Below are 17,130 nucleotides of genomic sequence, written 5' to 3' on the forward strand. Positions count from 1 at the left end.
CGACTCTTTTTGCTCAGGTAGATTATTTGTTGGCTCATTCTGCATTTACTTTAGTTTCCCGTTTTCACACAAGCACGCTTGGATCCACACACACATTTTGGCATCAGGACACATTTTTTCCTTTCTCATCCTTTTTCTCTCTCCAGGTGTGGTTGGGGCCAGATGTGTGCGTGCATGTGATAGGTGATGTGTAAGCTCTTAGGAGCATGGAGAGAAAATGAGAGGAACTATGTACGTTTCTTAGCAGAAATGCCTGTTGGTTTGAGGAGAGGGGAACAAGGAAAAAAAGCAAAGTGAGAGAGAAGGAGGGGGTTATATGTCACCCAACACAGGGACTATTTCCTCTGGAGGGAGGGAGAAGAAAACTAGGTGAACGAGTGGCAAGCAAGAGAGTTATAGTGAGGTGTGTGCCTTCGTGAGCAGCAGTAAGAGGAGAAGCTATGGCAGCTGGCTTTCAGGACGAAGGGGAGAGCCTCTAAAAACAAACTCTGCTAAATAGTGGTCGTGACGCGGCGCTGGAGGCCACATTCTTATAGCGGGACTATCGCCACATTGGGAACGAAAAGCCCCTTCCAAATCACTGAAGAGCAGGGAAGGAGCCATGAAGTACAGACCTTTGGTAAGACACCCGGCCACACGTTCATCTTGCAGAAAAAATCAGTCGGAACGTGGACAAAATCAAGGCACCTGATGGTTTAGTGGTAGTCGAGAATTGGTTGTCTGTGAAAGGGTGTGAAAGGTAAGGAATTATGTGAGGGATAAGTTCACTTTTGCTCATGCTATTGGCGTGGGGGAAGGAGTTTATTAGAACGGAAGAGGGAGAATTTGGAATGAGTACCTACTGTGGTATTTAAATTGTGTAGAAACCTTGGCAGTGTGCTCTTGAACTTCGTGGACAAAGGGACAGAGAGAGAGGTGAAAGTCAGAGCCATAACGGTAACATGCTTACCGTAACTGTTACCTCCTTGATCTCAGCATCCTTCTTCACATTGACTCTGTATTTGTCATGGTAATGCCAGAGCTATTAGAATTTGAATCTGGTGTGTGGTGTGTGTGTGTGTGTGTGTGTGTGTGTGCGTGTGCGCTGTCCCAGGGCGAGGCAATCACATGGTGGTGTTGTGTGGCCAGGCAGCATTCTTTGGCTGAGAGTAACATTGAGCATGTTAATGAGAAAAGTGTGTATCAATGATGTATTAGCGTGATACTTAAAACCTTCTTTTATGTGCTGCATGTATTTTCTCTTACTAATAGAATATGCTGGATTAAGCCCCTACAGTTAAACATGTATAGGAGTTTTTACCCTCACATTTTGGCACATGCATACGCATCCATAAGGATTTGATCATTTTTTACGAGCCTTCTCTGCTACAACAGTGCGTGTGGGAGTTGGAGCACCGATTTGTCAGGATCGCACAATGCACTGAGAGATTCCTGACACAGTTGTCATTACCGCCTGCAGGCCATCTGCATTCAATAGGTAGTTTATGTTGGGCTCGCCGCACTCTCCTCAGACTATCAGTCACTTTCTCAACTGTGTCACGTCTGAATTGTGATGAAGTAAAAAAAACTTCTGAATGGCTTTGTAAACTAGCTCATTGTACCTGAAATACAAACCTAACGACTTGAAAACCTCAAAGCTATTTCTCCATGGAGTATCGTTGGTGTCGGGTAAGTTGTAGCTTAATTCTTGCGTCTGACTGACTGACTGACTCATAAATGTCTCGTAAAAATGATACATGTTTGATTTGAAGAGTAAAAGTAAAGGTAGTTACTCAACTTATAGTAACAGAGTAAAGGATTCATGCCGGTTTAGTTAAGGTGTTATAGGTTGTAATCCGTGACCAAAATGTGATACTCCACAGCGATCAAAGTTCAGGGTAAGCTATAGAATGGAACACCTGGAGCTGGTAAAAATGCAGCAGAGTAGTGACTTGCTCAGGAACACTTCATCATGGTGGGTCCTTAGTGAAGTAGTGACTAGATATGACATGTAGAGTACTCCCAGCTGCTGGTTATGTTGTTTTGGCCCACATGTCATTAGGTAGGCTGGCTCATTTCTGCCGCCTGCGGGGAGGCTCAGCCAGCTCGTCCCACCTGTCTGACTGCTCTGCAGAGGAGCTCCATTGTCTCCAGTGCTTCTATGGTAATCATAATCAAAATGTAATAAGCTTGGATCTTGTACAGGTGTGGAAAAATGTTAAATGCTTTAAATGTGCGGTATGCCAGCCGCACCAGAGGTGGCGCGCGTCAATGTGACGTTAAAATGACGTAGATCTTGTGGCGCACCAGGATTTATAGCGACCAGAGGTCTATTTTCTTCAGCAGCGCACGAAAAAGTGGAAACAGGAAGCCTGAATGAGCTCGAGGGCAACCGGATGCCAGGACTCGCAGAGTGACTGCAAGTCTCTTTGTAAACTTCCTAGGTTAAGATGAGTTGTTTTATGGTGACTGAAAGGCTTGATCCGACGAAGTGGGTCATCAAATCAAATTGAAGCATTGTTTTGTTGCTTACCTTTTTCTTCTTCTTCTAGTCCGTAGAAATTGCAAAGTCGGTAGCCTTTGCTCATTAGCGCCACCTCTGTTCAGGAGAAGATTGCAACTAGTGTCTCGACCACCACACACGAGTATAAATAGTTACGGTGCTTTCATGACACATTTGCGCACGCCAGCTCAGCAGCGGCTACAGTAAAAATGCCCTTAGTATGATATTTATTGTCCTGTTTTCAGTTCCACCAGCATTCACCTGTAACACCTGGTAATACAGCTTGCGTCCACATAGTCAGATATCATTTTTCTTATGTTCTTAAAATGTAAATGAAAATCAGACTGACTAATAAAATAGGACACCATAAGCCCTTGCATGACTTCTGATGTCACACTTGGTATTGTTATGACCTTATTACAATTTCACAAGGACCACATTCATGTCTCAAATGATGGATTGAGACGGTCAGTATTTCTTCACTTCATGCCCCTTTCTTTCTACCAGCTAGTGCAGACCAGATGAGTCAAAAGGAGAAATCAGAGCCAGACAACTGATTCATGGTGGAAAAATGCAGAAAAAGGGCAAAACATTCTGTGACTAGCTACCATCTCTTCACCAGAACCACACGCTTCACTCATTTGGTTGCAACTTTAGTTTCAAAAATCATGTGAAACAGTAGTCGAAAGACGCTGGATGTGAGTTCATTTTCAGGACTGACTGCTGCACACCTTTGTGTTCCTTTTTGCATATTTAACCTGAAGCTTTCTCATTTGCATAAGTGTAATTCCAGTTGGTTTAAGCGCTCCGGGCCCTGATTTGTTCCTTAACTCTTTAAATCCCTTTTCAGTCTGAGAAAGACAAACTGCATGCAGGACTGCTGCATGTGGCCTAGTGTCATACAAAGTAAAATAATTTGACATAACTTGATATCCGTCCGATGTCAGAAATTAGACTTTGTATTGACTTTGTATATGGATTAGTGCAATTCTTAAAGGGGTGCTCCATCTTACTTGTTGGCACTACTGTGCCTGTGCTTGAGGTTTGCAATTTTGTAACTGAAAACTTGCATTTCCAAATCAAGGTGTGAAGTGAAATGGGCATGTAAGAATCAGAGAAGGTCTAATGAAAGACACTATAGAGTTGCAAAATGGTAAATATCGGATCCAGTGTTTTTGGAGCCTGACCCATATTAAGGACTAACAGTCAAACTATTGCGGCATCTGCTGCTTTTATTTTGACCATGCCTTCTTAAATCTGTGTCTTGTGAGTACCCCCACTTTATGGATGCCCAATACTAAAATACTGAACTACCCTTTTATTTGTTTTAAATCCAAACAAGTAATTATTGTAGGGCTGCAACTAAGGATTAATCTGTTGTTAATTTTTCCAATTGTTTAGTTTGAAAAATGACAAAAAATAGTGAAAAATGTATTCTTCAGAGTCCAAGAAGAGGTCTTCAAATTATCATTTTTTTCTGTCCAACTCCCCTAAAAATGAGAAGTTGTAACTCTTGACATTTTTAACTTGAAATGATTTAATGAATGAATTCATTATTTAACAGAATCGTTGTGGATTCAGTTTATATTGCTTTACTAATAACTGAGTAAACAAATTGTTTCAGCTCAAAATTATTGAAACTGTTAATTTTTACAATGTTTACAGACACATAGACTTGCCAGTACTATTTTTAGTATACTAAAACACAAGTAGAGTTGAGTGACACACCTCTAAGATCCACAGCCATATTTTAATTATGTTTGCTAGTGATGAACACATACAAGTTTATGGCACTTAAATGTAGAAAAAGTTATTACACAACCAAAAACCAATGTTCTTTGTTGAAAGGTATGTTTAATGTTCCATTTACCTATTTAAGACTCAAGCTATTTAAGTGCTCAGTGTTGGTATCAGCAATGACAAAGCAGGACTGGTACAACCCAACCCAACCCAAAAATCCAGTAAAGTGGATACACTGTCAACTTCTCTTACTTCAAGCCTGGTTATGTAGGTTTAGATGGCTGTTATGTTTGGAAATTCTCATCATTATCCATCCATGCGCACTGTATGGCACAGTGAAAGCAGCAGGTTAGATGAGGGTTACATAAACAGTGTGACATCTGAGCTCTGAAAGCGCACCCAGGGCGATATGTGAATATCAGCCTGCTATTGTTCACAGGCTGGCCGGAGGATTAAGTCCCTCTGCTTTCTCCTCTTTTCGCAGCTTCTCTGAGATGTGGTCGCTTCTTCAATCTGTCCTGTGAAAGAGGAAGGGGGGGGACTAAAGAGAGGAGAAAAAATATAGTGGGATTCAAGATGTAAGTGTTTAAAGAAGGTGTCAAAAAATACAAGGTGGCATGAGGGACAGTTAAATTGTATTTCGGACTGTTGGTCACAATGACAGTGTGGTGATGTTTGGCAGGTGTAATGTTGATTTGATAGTGAGAAGGAAAAATGTGAAGAGTCAGAGGATTATTTAAATGATTTGCAGTTCATCCTGACGGGAACGTGAATGTCTGTGAAAGATTTCATTGAAATCCATCCAATGGTTTCTGAGACATTTCACTCAAAAGCGTCAACCTTATGATGGCTCTAGAGTCATAGTCTGGGGATTACCAAAGTCAGCAGGATTCATCGTCTCCGATCCATGAATGTCTGCACAGAATGTTGTGTTATTCCATACTACAGATTTTTCAGCCTGGAAGAAAGTGGTGAACCAACCGATATTGCCATTCCAAGTAACATTGGAAAATGATGCCCAGCCCTAATTGTTCTCTGCACTTAACATTTTTTAACACACAGAACTCCTGGTGTTCCTCGAGGGTTTTGTTGTTATTGTGGTTGGCATTGTGAGAAGATGTGGTGCCAAGGAATGGATGAGAGAGGTAGATAAATAAGGAGATCGGGCAGTGTGGTAGACCGGGATTGTTTTAGACTAATCTACTCTACTGGGCATAGGGCTGGGCAATGGGGAGAAAATCAGATATCACGATATTCTTAACCAAATACCTCAATATTGATATTGCGGTGATATTCTAGGGTTGACAATCGGTGCTTTAACAAAATATCTTCACAATAAGAGTTTAGATAAATAATTATCAGTAATTGGACGTATGGTCTAAGGGGAGAAAAGGCAGCTAGAACAGTCTAGTAAGTTCAAAAAAATACATCACTTTACTGTAATGCAGCCTTTAAAACCAGGACAAGACTACACTTACGTCACGATATCAAAAATCTAAGACGATATCTAATCTCATATTACGATATTGATATGATATTGATATATTGCCCAGCACTAACTGGGCAGATACTTGTTTTTGGAAAAACGTTATCAGCCAGTTGCTCTTTTAACGTCTGATATGAATAATGTGCTGCTGTTCGTTGGTTTACATATTTATTGGTACCTGCCCTCAAAAACTCACGCGAGTCAGGCACTAATAGAGGTAGAGGTCTTAGCAGAAAGTTGTACCTCTTCAGGTCTCCTCCTGCTAATTTGGCTCCAAGCTACCTTGTTTGCTGCACAGGATTTGGAAAACATGACGACATGTTCTCTAGGAACCGGGTAGGCACATACTTGGCGTGTTCCTGAGACCGGGTGGAGGGCCGGTGTGCGACACTACACACAGGAAAGCCAAACAGTGAAAGCGGCATTGGGAAACAATGAAGTAATGGAGAGAGAGGGTGAGAGACTGTAACAAGGAGGGAAACTGACGGAGAAACACAATGTATAGAGGAGGAAGAAAAGGGGAGAGGTGTGGAAATAAGGCTCTGCTTTCTTTCTTCCCTGGTGCCATAATATTGTAAAATAATATTGTAATAAACATGACATCTTAATGTAAATGTCAGTTTTGCTACACCTAACAGTGATTTAACCTGTGATGATGGATTTTTACTTTTGGTCTAAACACCCACCGTCTTGTAATTCTTTCCCAGGAAAAATCCTCTGCTCCACAGGAAGTCATATGTTTCATATGTTTCCAGCTGCAGCAATGGCATTAGTTGCTGCAGCTGGGTAGAAGTGGATAGTTAGCATTAGCAGCAATAGCTAAACTAGCTGAACAGAGAAGTACAGAAATCATCAGAAAAACCAGAAAGAAGCAAAAACACCAGACATACTTTTTGATTGACAGGTGAGAACTGCAGCGACTGGTAACAAGGAATGTTAGAGTCACATTCACTCAGTTCTCAGGGTGCGCGCACACACACACACACACACACACACACACACACACACACACACACACACACACACACACACACACACACACACACACACACACACACACACACAGCTGCAGTCCCATTGCTTTCTGTAGAGATGTGTGAAACAATAGGTCACCAGAGCTCATGGCGTCCAGGGGTGAGAGAAACAAGGATGCATGGGATGTCGGACATGGGAACTCGCACATGCCTGTATTAAAACCTTTTTGCTCCCCCGTGTCCAGTCCCGGTTGATTTGGCAGCACCTGTGTTTACTCTGGTAACAGTACGTGTGGTTTACTACTACTACAGCAAACAGCAGTTGTTCATTGATAATTAAAGCCGCCCAGTGTTTCATCAGTTTTGATGTTTTTCATGTGAAGCAGCAGCAGCAGTATGAAAGGCTATGTTTAGCATTAACAGTATCAATAGTATTAATAATAATACAGTATAAAGTCAGAAATGGGGTTTGATTTCATGAAAATCCTAATGATTTTAACTTTTACCCTTAATGCAACCATTAGGCTGTGAGTATATTGTTATCCACACCTACCAATCTTACTGTGCTAGCTTCCTCTCCTCATCACTCTTCTTGATGTGTTGTTTGCCTTGAAGCAGCATTTAGTTCTCTTCAAGGTGAACTAAATGCATCTGTAAAGCCTCCAGTGCTAAAGAAGCCTACAGTGAATGTAGCCGGTGTGTAGTAAAAAGATGTATCCATTGCATATTCTACAAGCAGTTCTAGTCACTTTTATTGAATTGACCGGATTTGTGCCATTGTTGTGTCCTTGTGAGGACCATTCCACACTAACACATATGCTGCCATTGTTACAACCTAGATTAAGAAGTAAGAGTGGGGCACAGATGAAAGTTTGACTCATCATCAAAATGAGAGGTGAGTCTGCTCTAACAGGCTCCCACCTAGCCAGGCCACTTGCCTCTTTGAAAGGCAGTAAAGGTAAAGTGCAGGGTTGGTTCAGTTAATTAAAGAGCATAAGCTCAACCTGCAGTGCTAGCTAATGTTAATAGGTTCATTGTTACCTGCTGTGGTGGCAATTCTGCCTCCTTTAAGTGGACTTACAGACACAGATCACACCAGTGTCCCATGGCTTCTACCCATGTGTGAAGCACCATGATTCCCCTTTGGAACCCAGGATCAAACATCATCATGCACACAAAATGAAATCTGATCAAGATGTTGTGCGCGTGTGTGTTCTGCAGTGAGAAGACTAGGCTATGCAGTGATTGAATGGGGTCGGTGTTGTGTTATTGAGGGCGCTGCTGTGTGGAATTTCAGGGAGTATTGTTAACTTTCCAGCCGAGTGTAAATGCAGGACTGGAGTCACAACCAGGCCCCCATCATCTTCTCTTCCCCAAGTTTTTTCTCTTCTTTCTCTAACACCTCTCTCCTCTGTTTTATTATTCTCTCCCGTCTCACCCCGCACTAATTAATATGTTCTCTCCTCCCTCAAGCCTTCTCTCTTCTCCTCCTTTAACCATCTCTTCTTTGTAGTCTCCTGAGAGATGAAGACTACTGTACTGCTTAAACAACAACACCTGCTGTGCTGTGCTGTGCTGTGCTGTGCTGTGCTGGTGTGTGTGTGCGTGTGCGTGTGCGTGCGCGCAGGTTGTCCCTGCGTCTACCCTCAGCACAAAGTTGAGTTAGTTTTAGATCCGTCCAACTCAGTGCATGTTAAACATGGATGTGGGTGACATTCGCAGTCTTGTGCGTAAAACTCAAGTCTCTATTCTAGAAAAAGGCTTCCTGGGCGTGCGATTTGATCAGCCAAATGATGTAAGTGTTGCAATTTAACTTCCCTTGTTATTCTAAATTTGTGCTCTATATTTTTTATTTATGTGCAACCTGGTTGGACACTTAGGTCAAAGTGATACATTTTCCACCCACATCTGGGTTTGACTCTATCTTAATTTTCAGAGGTGGTAAGATCACTTAAAGGCTAAACATAAAAAATGTTTTTGTATGTGTTTGAATGAATGCGAGGTCTGTGAATGGCTTTTAGACTTTAAACTATTGTAGGGTTAAAAGCTGTGGGGACTTTCTCTAAGTCCTAAAAGATGCGATGAGAGCTTATGGGACAGGAAGGACTTACTGATGTGTGAACAAATAATTATACTAAAAATTGTTGATTGTACTAATTTTTGGATTAAAGATGATAACAGCCAATATTTCAATAACTGATTAATCATTTCAGTCATTTTTCAAGCAAAAAACATTCTTTCTCTTGTTACAGTTCCTCCAGTGTGTGTATTTGCTGTTCTTTGAGTTTATGACACTACTGTGCAGCCTTAGTTCTCCGTCTGTATCTTCACAGAATGCCTTCAGGGACAGTATTTAGTGTGGGCCACCTGCGTTTTGGCAGCACTCGGGTCCAACACACAATCACTCTTACATGCGGAAAATAGAAGAAAAGAGACTTGAAAATAAATAATGTTTGGGTCATGTTTACATAAGTATGTGTAATGTAGTAGGGGCGGGAGGGGGAAATCGATATAGCATAGTATCCCAATATTTTTCGTGGCAATACTGTATCGATACACAGACAGAAGTATCGATCTTTTACTGTATGTGTTGGTCAGTTTGTCTGCTTGACAATCCCATATCGCAGCAATACAATTGAAGTGAGATGAATAAACAGATAAATGTATATTTTTAGATAAAACCGATGTTAACAAAGTTTCCTTATAGGGACATCATTTGAAATTGGGCAAAATTTAAAGGGGTGATAGAATGGTTGTATAGAGTATATCACGCTGTTCTTTGAGGTCTCCTGATGGGTATGTAACATTTGTGGCTAAAAATGTGTTTTAGCTGTTCTTTTGGCCCTCACCCCACCCTGCTAAATTGACCTGCTTGAAACGAGAGCTTTTCTGCCTTATATGGTCTGCTCATGAATATTTAAATAAGCTGCGCGCTGATTGGTGTGTGTGCAACGAGCTTTGCTGCGGCACACAAACATGACTAAAACTCCAAGGTGCGATAGCATGGTTACCGTATCTGTTTGAGCCTGAATCGAGGAAGGATCTGACATCGAGGACAACCTCCAGTAAATTGGAAATGACTTCTTCAGACTGGTAAGTTTTGTCATTAAGCATTTACTTGCTTTTTCAACATTAGAGTTTTGTTGTCACACTATTGTAATACTCCCACTTCAGTGTTGTAGCCTAAGATAACTTTGATTAGCCTTTTTTTTAGTATTGTAAGCAACATAACTTATTAATTTGCACATGGACAAATTTTTTACAACTTGTACCCTCGCAATTTCAGTCAAGATGTCCAGTTGGCAGAAATTTAGTGGCCAGTTCATAGAACGGCTCTCAACGAAAGTCTCTTAGTCACATTGTAACATTGTTACCGTATACTCTCCTGCTGAATAGTGATTGATTGTGATTATGATTACGTACATTCTTTACCACCCAGAAGTAATGTTATCTTACAACAGGACGTCCATTTAGCTGGACAGGAGCCTTTTTCTGTTCAGTTTGTATGCTACGTCAATGCTATCTTGGAACTATCATGCAGATTAGATCATCTGACTATGAGATTATTACCTTCTTAACATGTAGTAATCTAATGTAGTATCTTACCTTGGCAGGTGTTCTTGTGAAACGTGCACACATGCCCCAGGAGAGAGAATATGTTGCCAATAAATACCTCAGTTAAATAAACTAGAGATACATTAACTCAACTACTTTATGCTTTCTGCTCATTCAACTTGAAATAACAACAGCTCATTATGTTTGTTTTTACAGGTCAGAAGAATAATAATGACCTAGTCCTGAGAGAATAACCTGTGGCTCACCATCCTGGCCTTCATCCGTGCCTCAATTATATTCTTTGCAAAATGCAATGAATATTTACAGAGTTGACCATGCCAGTTAGATCAATGGATGGAAGAGTGAAGCCAATTTGATACCACTGTTAGCAGTTCAAGTATCTAAAAAAATGTTTATACACAAGCATTGATTATTGATTCAGCTTATTAAAACACAGTATTATCAAGACAACAAAATTACTTTATTTGTTTCAAAAAAATCATTACTCTTAAATCTAAATGTGATTGTCCACTCACCCTTTCTCTTTGTAGGCAATGCAGACACAGGGCTTATAGGACTTTTGTGAGCTGGTGCTGGGTTTTCTTGGTAGAAGTGTCCGTGCCGTGACCCCTCTTTGTCGTGCAGCGTGGAGGAGTTTTCTGGATGTTTCAGGGCAGTATGTCGGGTTGGTGCCTGTCGAGCTGAGCACACAGGTCCTGGGGCACAGGACTGCTTCCAGTAAGGAAGGGGGTCGTGGAGATCTCCTCAAACACCATCCCATCAGGTCTAAGACATAGCCTTTGTGTGTGAAAAGTCATTTTAGCACCTATATCTTGCACTTCAGATTTGTTGTTTGCAGTGTGTGAAAAGTTATTTTGAGTGCCGATAAGATGCAATTTATATTTTTTGTTTGTAATAAAAAAAAATATTTAAACTTACAAACTTTGTGTCTCTGTCTTCACTTCTTTGACGGTGTAACCTCCCCTGTTGCCTTTGGAACAGACGTCTGTACATTAGTTTCCCCTGGCTGTCTTCCGTTGTGGCTGCAAGACAATCAACAAAAACATAAATATTGTAACATAACTGTATTACCTTTTACACACACCAAGCAAATACTCCAGTTGACTCATAGCAAAAGCAGTTGCTAAACCTCTAAGCTGTGCCAAAGCAGGACTCTAACCAGTGTTGTTACAAGTGTCTTACAGGTGGAGCAGCTTAATCTGAAAGATTTACATTTATATGGCCGGCATTAGGCTTGATGTCTCTAACCATGTTTGTGTCTCACTCCTTCACTGACAAAACCAGTTTCTGCAGACAATTTGTCCCCCATTCACATTTGCCTTTTCTAAAGACTGTGTTTGTTGGAATGACAGTTCATAGGGCTTGTACATACCTGCAAAAGGCATCGTCAACACACTCTAGCATCAGTCATACTGTGTATACACACACATTCCTGCCTATTGTCCAAATTATTTCACCAGCCCCCCCCCCACAAAAGGAAATGCAATTGATTGAGATCAGACCAATCATTGATAATCCAGATGAATAGTTCTATTCTCTCTTAAATATTCACTAATGTGTTGGGTAATGGCTCACATATTTGATAAAGTCACTCACTCATCATGATAACATGAGATAACACTGCTCTGCTATGCTACCCAGTCACAATGCTACACAAACACTATAAGACGTCTGGTTTGTAAGAATAATTAGAAAGGTTACCTTGTATTATGTCGTTCTTGATGTCTTATGAGACAGTTGTGTCCCCCGAGATGACACACTCGGAGCATCTGTATGCGCAGCTCATCTTTCGCGTCTTGTCCTGTGACATAGCGTTGCTCTGAATAAAAAACTGCAAATCAATACATTGCAGTCTATATACACACTGTTTTCACGAGATTGACTAGATATCATATGAAATGATAACGTTTCCAGTTCGTGTTGTCGAAGCAAACGGGATAACAGAGCTAGCTAGCTAGCTGAGTAACGTTACAGCTTAGCGCTAGCTAGCAACCAAACGATCATGATTCTACTCAGCTGCAGTTAGCTTTCTTGCTGAAATACAATAAAATGAACCTGACAAAGTGACAACATGCATGGTGAACTATAAAGGAGCTACAGGACAACACGGGGTATTTATTCGAATGGAACAGTTAGGAAAATACGTTAGCCCTTTGCCATTACAGTTATCAACAGACATTCAGCCTATGCTAGCTACAGGATACCTTAGCATTGCCAATGTTACTGTTAATGACGAAATCCTACTTACAGCTTGTGGTTGGGATGACCACAGTCGAACAGCAACAGCAGCTTAGCAAATCCTGCTTTAAATTGTCCAAAGTTTTGAAAACTGTCTTTGTGAAAACGTTCCCTGGGATCTCCTTATAACAGCGCCGAGCCCGTCAAGTGGTTGCTTCCTTGGTAAGGCTATGAGAAGTGTCACCGTTCCTTGTCAAGCCTGGAACTCTGCATTTACGACCCTGGTTCATTGTCATTATCCTGAAATATTCCAACTTTCTTCTTAGTAAATCCCGTCAGAGTACACAAGCAGCGTTCTCAGTCGGACATCTAACTGAGCTAACGCTAGCTCCATTAGGAGCTGGTCTCAGGTCAGTGGCCTGTGTGTAGATGTTGGGGCTGGACCGTTCTCCTTATCGTTAATGGGCGTGACCAAGCTAATGGTTCTGAGATCCTGACGTCATCTTTTGGCTTTGTTGAGATTCGCCCGTTTTCAGCGGCAGATTCAATGGGGGATTTTCAGAGGAAAGGCATGTCAATGGGATTTAAAGCTTCTTTGTATGTCCTATTACCCCCCAACTGGTCGGTATTCACATATGACAGGGTAAAATCGGTTTTGCATTCTATCACCCCTTTAAAGTTGGAAAAAAGGTAATGAACTGCAATATATTGCAGAATATTGCAATATGTTTAAAATTAGCAATGATATTGTATTGTGACATAAGTATTGTGATGATATGGTATCATCAGGCCTCTGGTGATTCCCACCCCTATAATGTAGTGTGCATGTATGAGTAAAACACAAGATATTATGCAGCCTGTGTAGACAGCTGGCCTGATTAAAATAGAAGCGTATCTGTCCCGTCAGACACAGGTGAGACAGACAACTATTAGAATTTGCCTGAAATGTGCTCTTTTTTTAAATTATTCTATAATCACTGTTCAGTGAAAAACTGTTCATACCTACCTATAGTCATCTGTCTCCTAGTTGGTGCAGCACCTGATTCATGATTTCATCTGCTGGTTTCTTCCAGTCCCCTCATTCCTCCTTCCCTAATAAGGATGGATTATGTGAGCATGATGGGTAGCTTTTGGTCTTTTTCCCTCCCTCCCTCTACATTTTTCATTTCTGTAATTTGTCCTTGCATGTGACATGCAGAGTTTGAATGATGAAGTGTTACACCACATCACATCACATCACGTCACTAACCCCACCTACTCCCTGCTTGTCCTCCTCTAGGTGGTGGCGAGTGACGGGGTGCGGGCTATGATGGAGTCGGCCCTGACAGCCAGAGACCGGGTGGGCGTGCAGGACTTTGTCCTGCTGGAGAACTTCACCAGCGAGGCCGCCTTCATAGAGAACCTGCGCAAACGCTTCAAAGAAAACCTCATCTATGTGAGTGGGTGTAGTGAGGAGGGTGGGGCTTTAATTGCACGTGTTTGTATCACTGTAGAGCCTGACAAATTCTAGTTTCCAAGTTGATATTGGTATGAGATACTAAGTATATAAAATGAACACATTAATACAGATTTTCAATGAATTTGTATATTAAGAATTGTTACCAAGATGTACAATGAGCAGAATGTACATTTGTAACATGAGCCGGTCACTGCTCCTTGTATTAACTGTGTGTATGTAGTGGGGACAGTATTTCTAAAATTACCCCCACATATCTTATCTTTTGCATTTTTCTACTGTAATTATATTTACTTAGTAGCCCTCATATGTGCCAGTGTTTCTGCTTTTTTATGGTATAACATCATATTTAATAACAAAATATCAGAAACAGAGACAAAAGTGGTCAACATTTAATCCACAGACATGTCTGGATTATGCTGATGTGGACACATTTGACAATTTGCCACCTACAGTTTGTTTTCTTTGCTTAGTCCTAGTCACAGTGACTAGCTTCTTTCTAACTTATTTCATTTGGATACATGGTTCAGTTTGCTGCACATTGCAAAATTGAAAGAGGACCAGAGTAAAAAAAACAAAACAAGTACGGTCTTTCCTGGTTAGAGAGTTGGATACTTTATTCAAAAGAGATAACAGAATGCCCTATAAGCCTCCCCGTCTATTAGGATTCTACTGTATTTTCACTAGAATAAGCAGTGTTAAGTTTAACTTGGGAGAAGGCCAAGACCTGATGATGATGATGCAGACAGTTGTTTGGTCTTACCTCAATTTAAATCTTCTTCTCAACAAAGTACTGGGGTAAATCTTGAATTAAATACACTCATCGTGCTTGAATTGAACACAGCCACACTGATGCAGCTAATTTGGACCTGTCAAAAGGTGATCGAGTCTTTGTCATATGAATGTAGTGTGACTGCATGTTCCCTCTCCATCAGACATACATTGGTTCAGTGCTAGTGTCAGTTAACCCATACAAAGACCTGGAGATCTACACCAAGAACCACATGGAACGATACCGTGGAGTCAACTTCTACGAGGTTTCACCACACATGTGAGTACACAACCTCTGCACACCTTACAGTATTCAACTCACAAAGGAACACACACAAAAAGTTAGGAAAGACACACAGAAATCAAATGGAGAAAAGTTGGTTTCAGCAATAATCCTTCATTAAAAACAGTCTGTCATGAATGGAATGATTTATTGCACTTCTTTGCCATTACAGGTGAAACATATTTTTCCCCCCGATCAGCTCAAACATTGACTGCATCATTCATAGTGGATGGCATTTTTACGTTTTTTTGCTCCAACACTAATAGAAGGAGCTTGTTGATGCTTTTTTAACCTTTTTTTTTAACCTGAGGATGACATTCAATGTGTTGCACCTGCTTTCTAAATGTTGTCACAGTGTGTATGTTTAAACTGCACGTGACTATTTGTCCTTAGCGCCACTCTCACATAGTCAACCAGCTACGTAATGCTCTCATGGTCTTTTCTCTGTCAGTCAGACTGTTTGCAAGACGTCATGGCATGAGACAGAGTGTTTGTTTGAAAGGTTGCCACAGGAATGGTCAGGGAATTCCCCGTTTAATCCTCCCGGACCCCATAGGTCAGCTATAAAACAATCATCGCATTATGGAGACTCGAAGTGGCATCATCGAAAGCATTTTGGAATCTCTCACTAGCTCTTTCTCTCTGCTTTCACCACTGGTGTTTTTTTTTCTCTCTCTTTGCTTTGACCCTCAGTGCATAGGACCAAATGTTTTCTCTCTCTCTGAGTGGAAAGAAAGATATACTTTGGCAAGTAGAAGTGGAGAGTTTGAGAGAGGAAACGGGAGGGAGAGGTGGAAAGTAAGCAAATGATGGTACCAGGCAAGAGATCTCCTCCCTAGAGAGGGAATTCCTCTGACCTGAGCCTGACCCCCCCCCCAGTAAATGATGCAGCTCTAGCTAAACCGGTGATTTATTTATTCTAGCTATTAGTCTGGTGTCAGATGTGTCCAAACAGGCTGAAACAACATAGCAGTGCTGATAACAGCAACAGAGCTGACAAACGATACTGTAACTAAAACAGGTTTGCTCCACATGGGACTTTATGGTTCATACTAGTGTCTTTCCATGTTCACACACTATGAGATGCTGTCATTTGTTTACATTCAGATTTAAGTTTTGTTGTTTTGTTGGCACACTGTAGATTGTGAAAATGTACATTTATATTTTACCCATTCATTCTGTTAAGTTTTAGAAATGAATGCAGCATAAACCAAATATTCTTTTCTTTAAGTATGTGAAAACTATTTGGCTTTTCTGTACCCACTGTAAAAATATTTTGTGCACCAAATGTTTCTTTATGTGTTTCCCCTTTTGGAGCCTGTTTGTTGTTCATTTTTCTCTTACTCTTCTCAACATCCTGCTATACACTTGCCTGATCATGTCTCCCCTTCCACTCCTCCAGCTATGCAGTGGCAGACAACTCGTACCGCTCCATGAGGACAGAGAGAAAGGACCAGTGCATCCTGATCTCTGGGGAGAGTGGCGCTGGGAAGACGGAGGCGTCAAAGAAGATCCTGCAGTATTATGCCTTCACCTGTCCAGCCAGCGAGCAGGTGCAGACCATCAAAGACCGCCTGCTGCAGTCCAACCCTGTGCTGGAGGTGAGATGCCACGGCACTAAATTAATCTGTGGTACCGCACCGAGAGCGAAGCTGTTCAGCATATTGGTTTTGTGGTTTGGAATCTGTCTGTTGTAATTCTCTATTGAGTGCTATCTTTTTTAAGAGCGGTATAACCAGCAGCCACTCAATAGCCTGTTTTAATCAAGAGGCATTGATGTGCTCTGATTCCACTTGCCAACAATCAGTCTAAGTGTACAGTGGCCCACAGGGGTGAAAGAAAAGGACAATCCTGTTAATAACCAGTGTTTCTTTTTTAGTTTTGTATGATTTATTTGTGGGATTTTGAATATAACAGATACATATTACACCTCATCATTGGCTCAGTTAAGACAAATTGTGGAGCTTGCAGTCAGTATTTTTCAACTCCACTGGGATGGATATAATGCAGTTTATTTGATTATCCTGGATTTTATTGTAACTTTTAAATGCCTCCCCTGACTGAGCCAACAATGCTAAATCACTTTTTACAACACAACACTATTTAGCAGAGGAAAAAAAGAAGAAAAAAAATATACTGTATATATTTTTTTCTTTAAACAAAAAAAATATATATATATATTCT

General features: G+C 41.0%; 1 protein-coding gene across 5 annotated transcripts in view; it reads left to right on the forward strand.

Annotated features, from left to right (window-relative positions):
- Nucleotides 1–17,130, forward strand: part of LOC116674847 (unconventional myosin-Ic) — a 66,593-nt gene that overhangs the window by 30,235 nt on the left and 19,228 nt on the right. For 3 of the 5 annotated variants that reach the window (XM_032507068.1, XM_032507077.1, XM_032507080.1), the window contains 3 exons: nt 13,716–13,871; nt 14,828–14,943; nt 16,349–16,547. In XM_032507068.1, coding sequence (XP_032362959.1) covers nt 13,716–13,871; nt 14,828–14,943; nt 16,349–16,547 — 471 coding nt within the window. Of the gene's footprint in view, nt 1–360; nt 620–1,645; nt 1,669–13,715; nt 13,872–14,827; nt 14,944–16,348; nt 16,548–17,130 lie in introns of those variants that run through there. The other 2 variants (XM_032507079.1, XM_032507071.1) reach the window with 2 other exon arrangements.

The sequence above is a fragment of the Etheostoma spectabile genome, chromosome 3 (genome assembly GCF_008692095.1).
Source record: "Etheostoma spectabile isolate EspeVRDwgs_2016 chromosome 3, UIUC_Espe_1.0, whole genome shotgun sequence".
Lineage (NCBI taxonomy): Eukaryota > Metazoa > Chordata > Actinopteri > Perciformes > Percidae > Etheostoma > Etheostoma spectabile.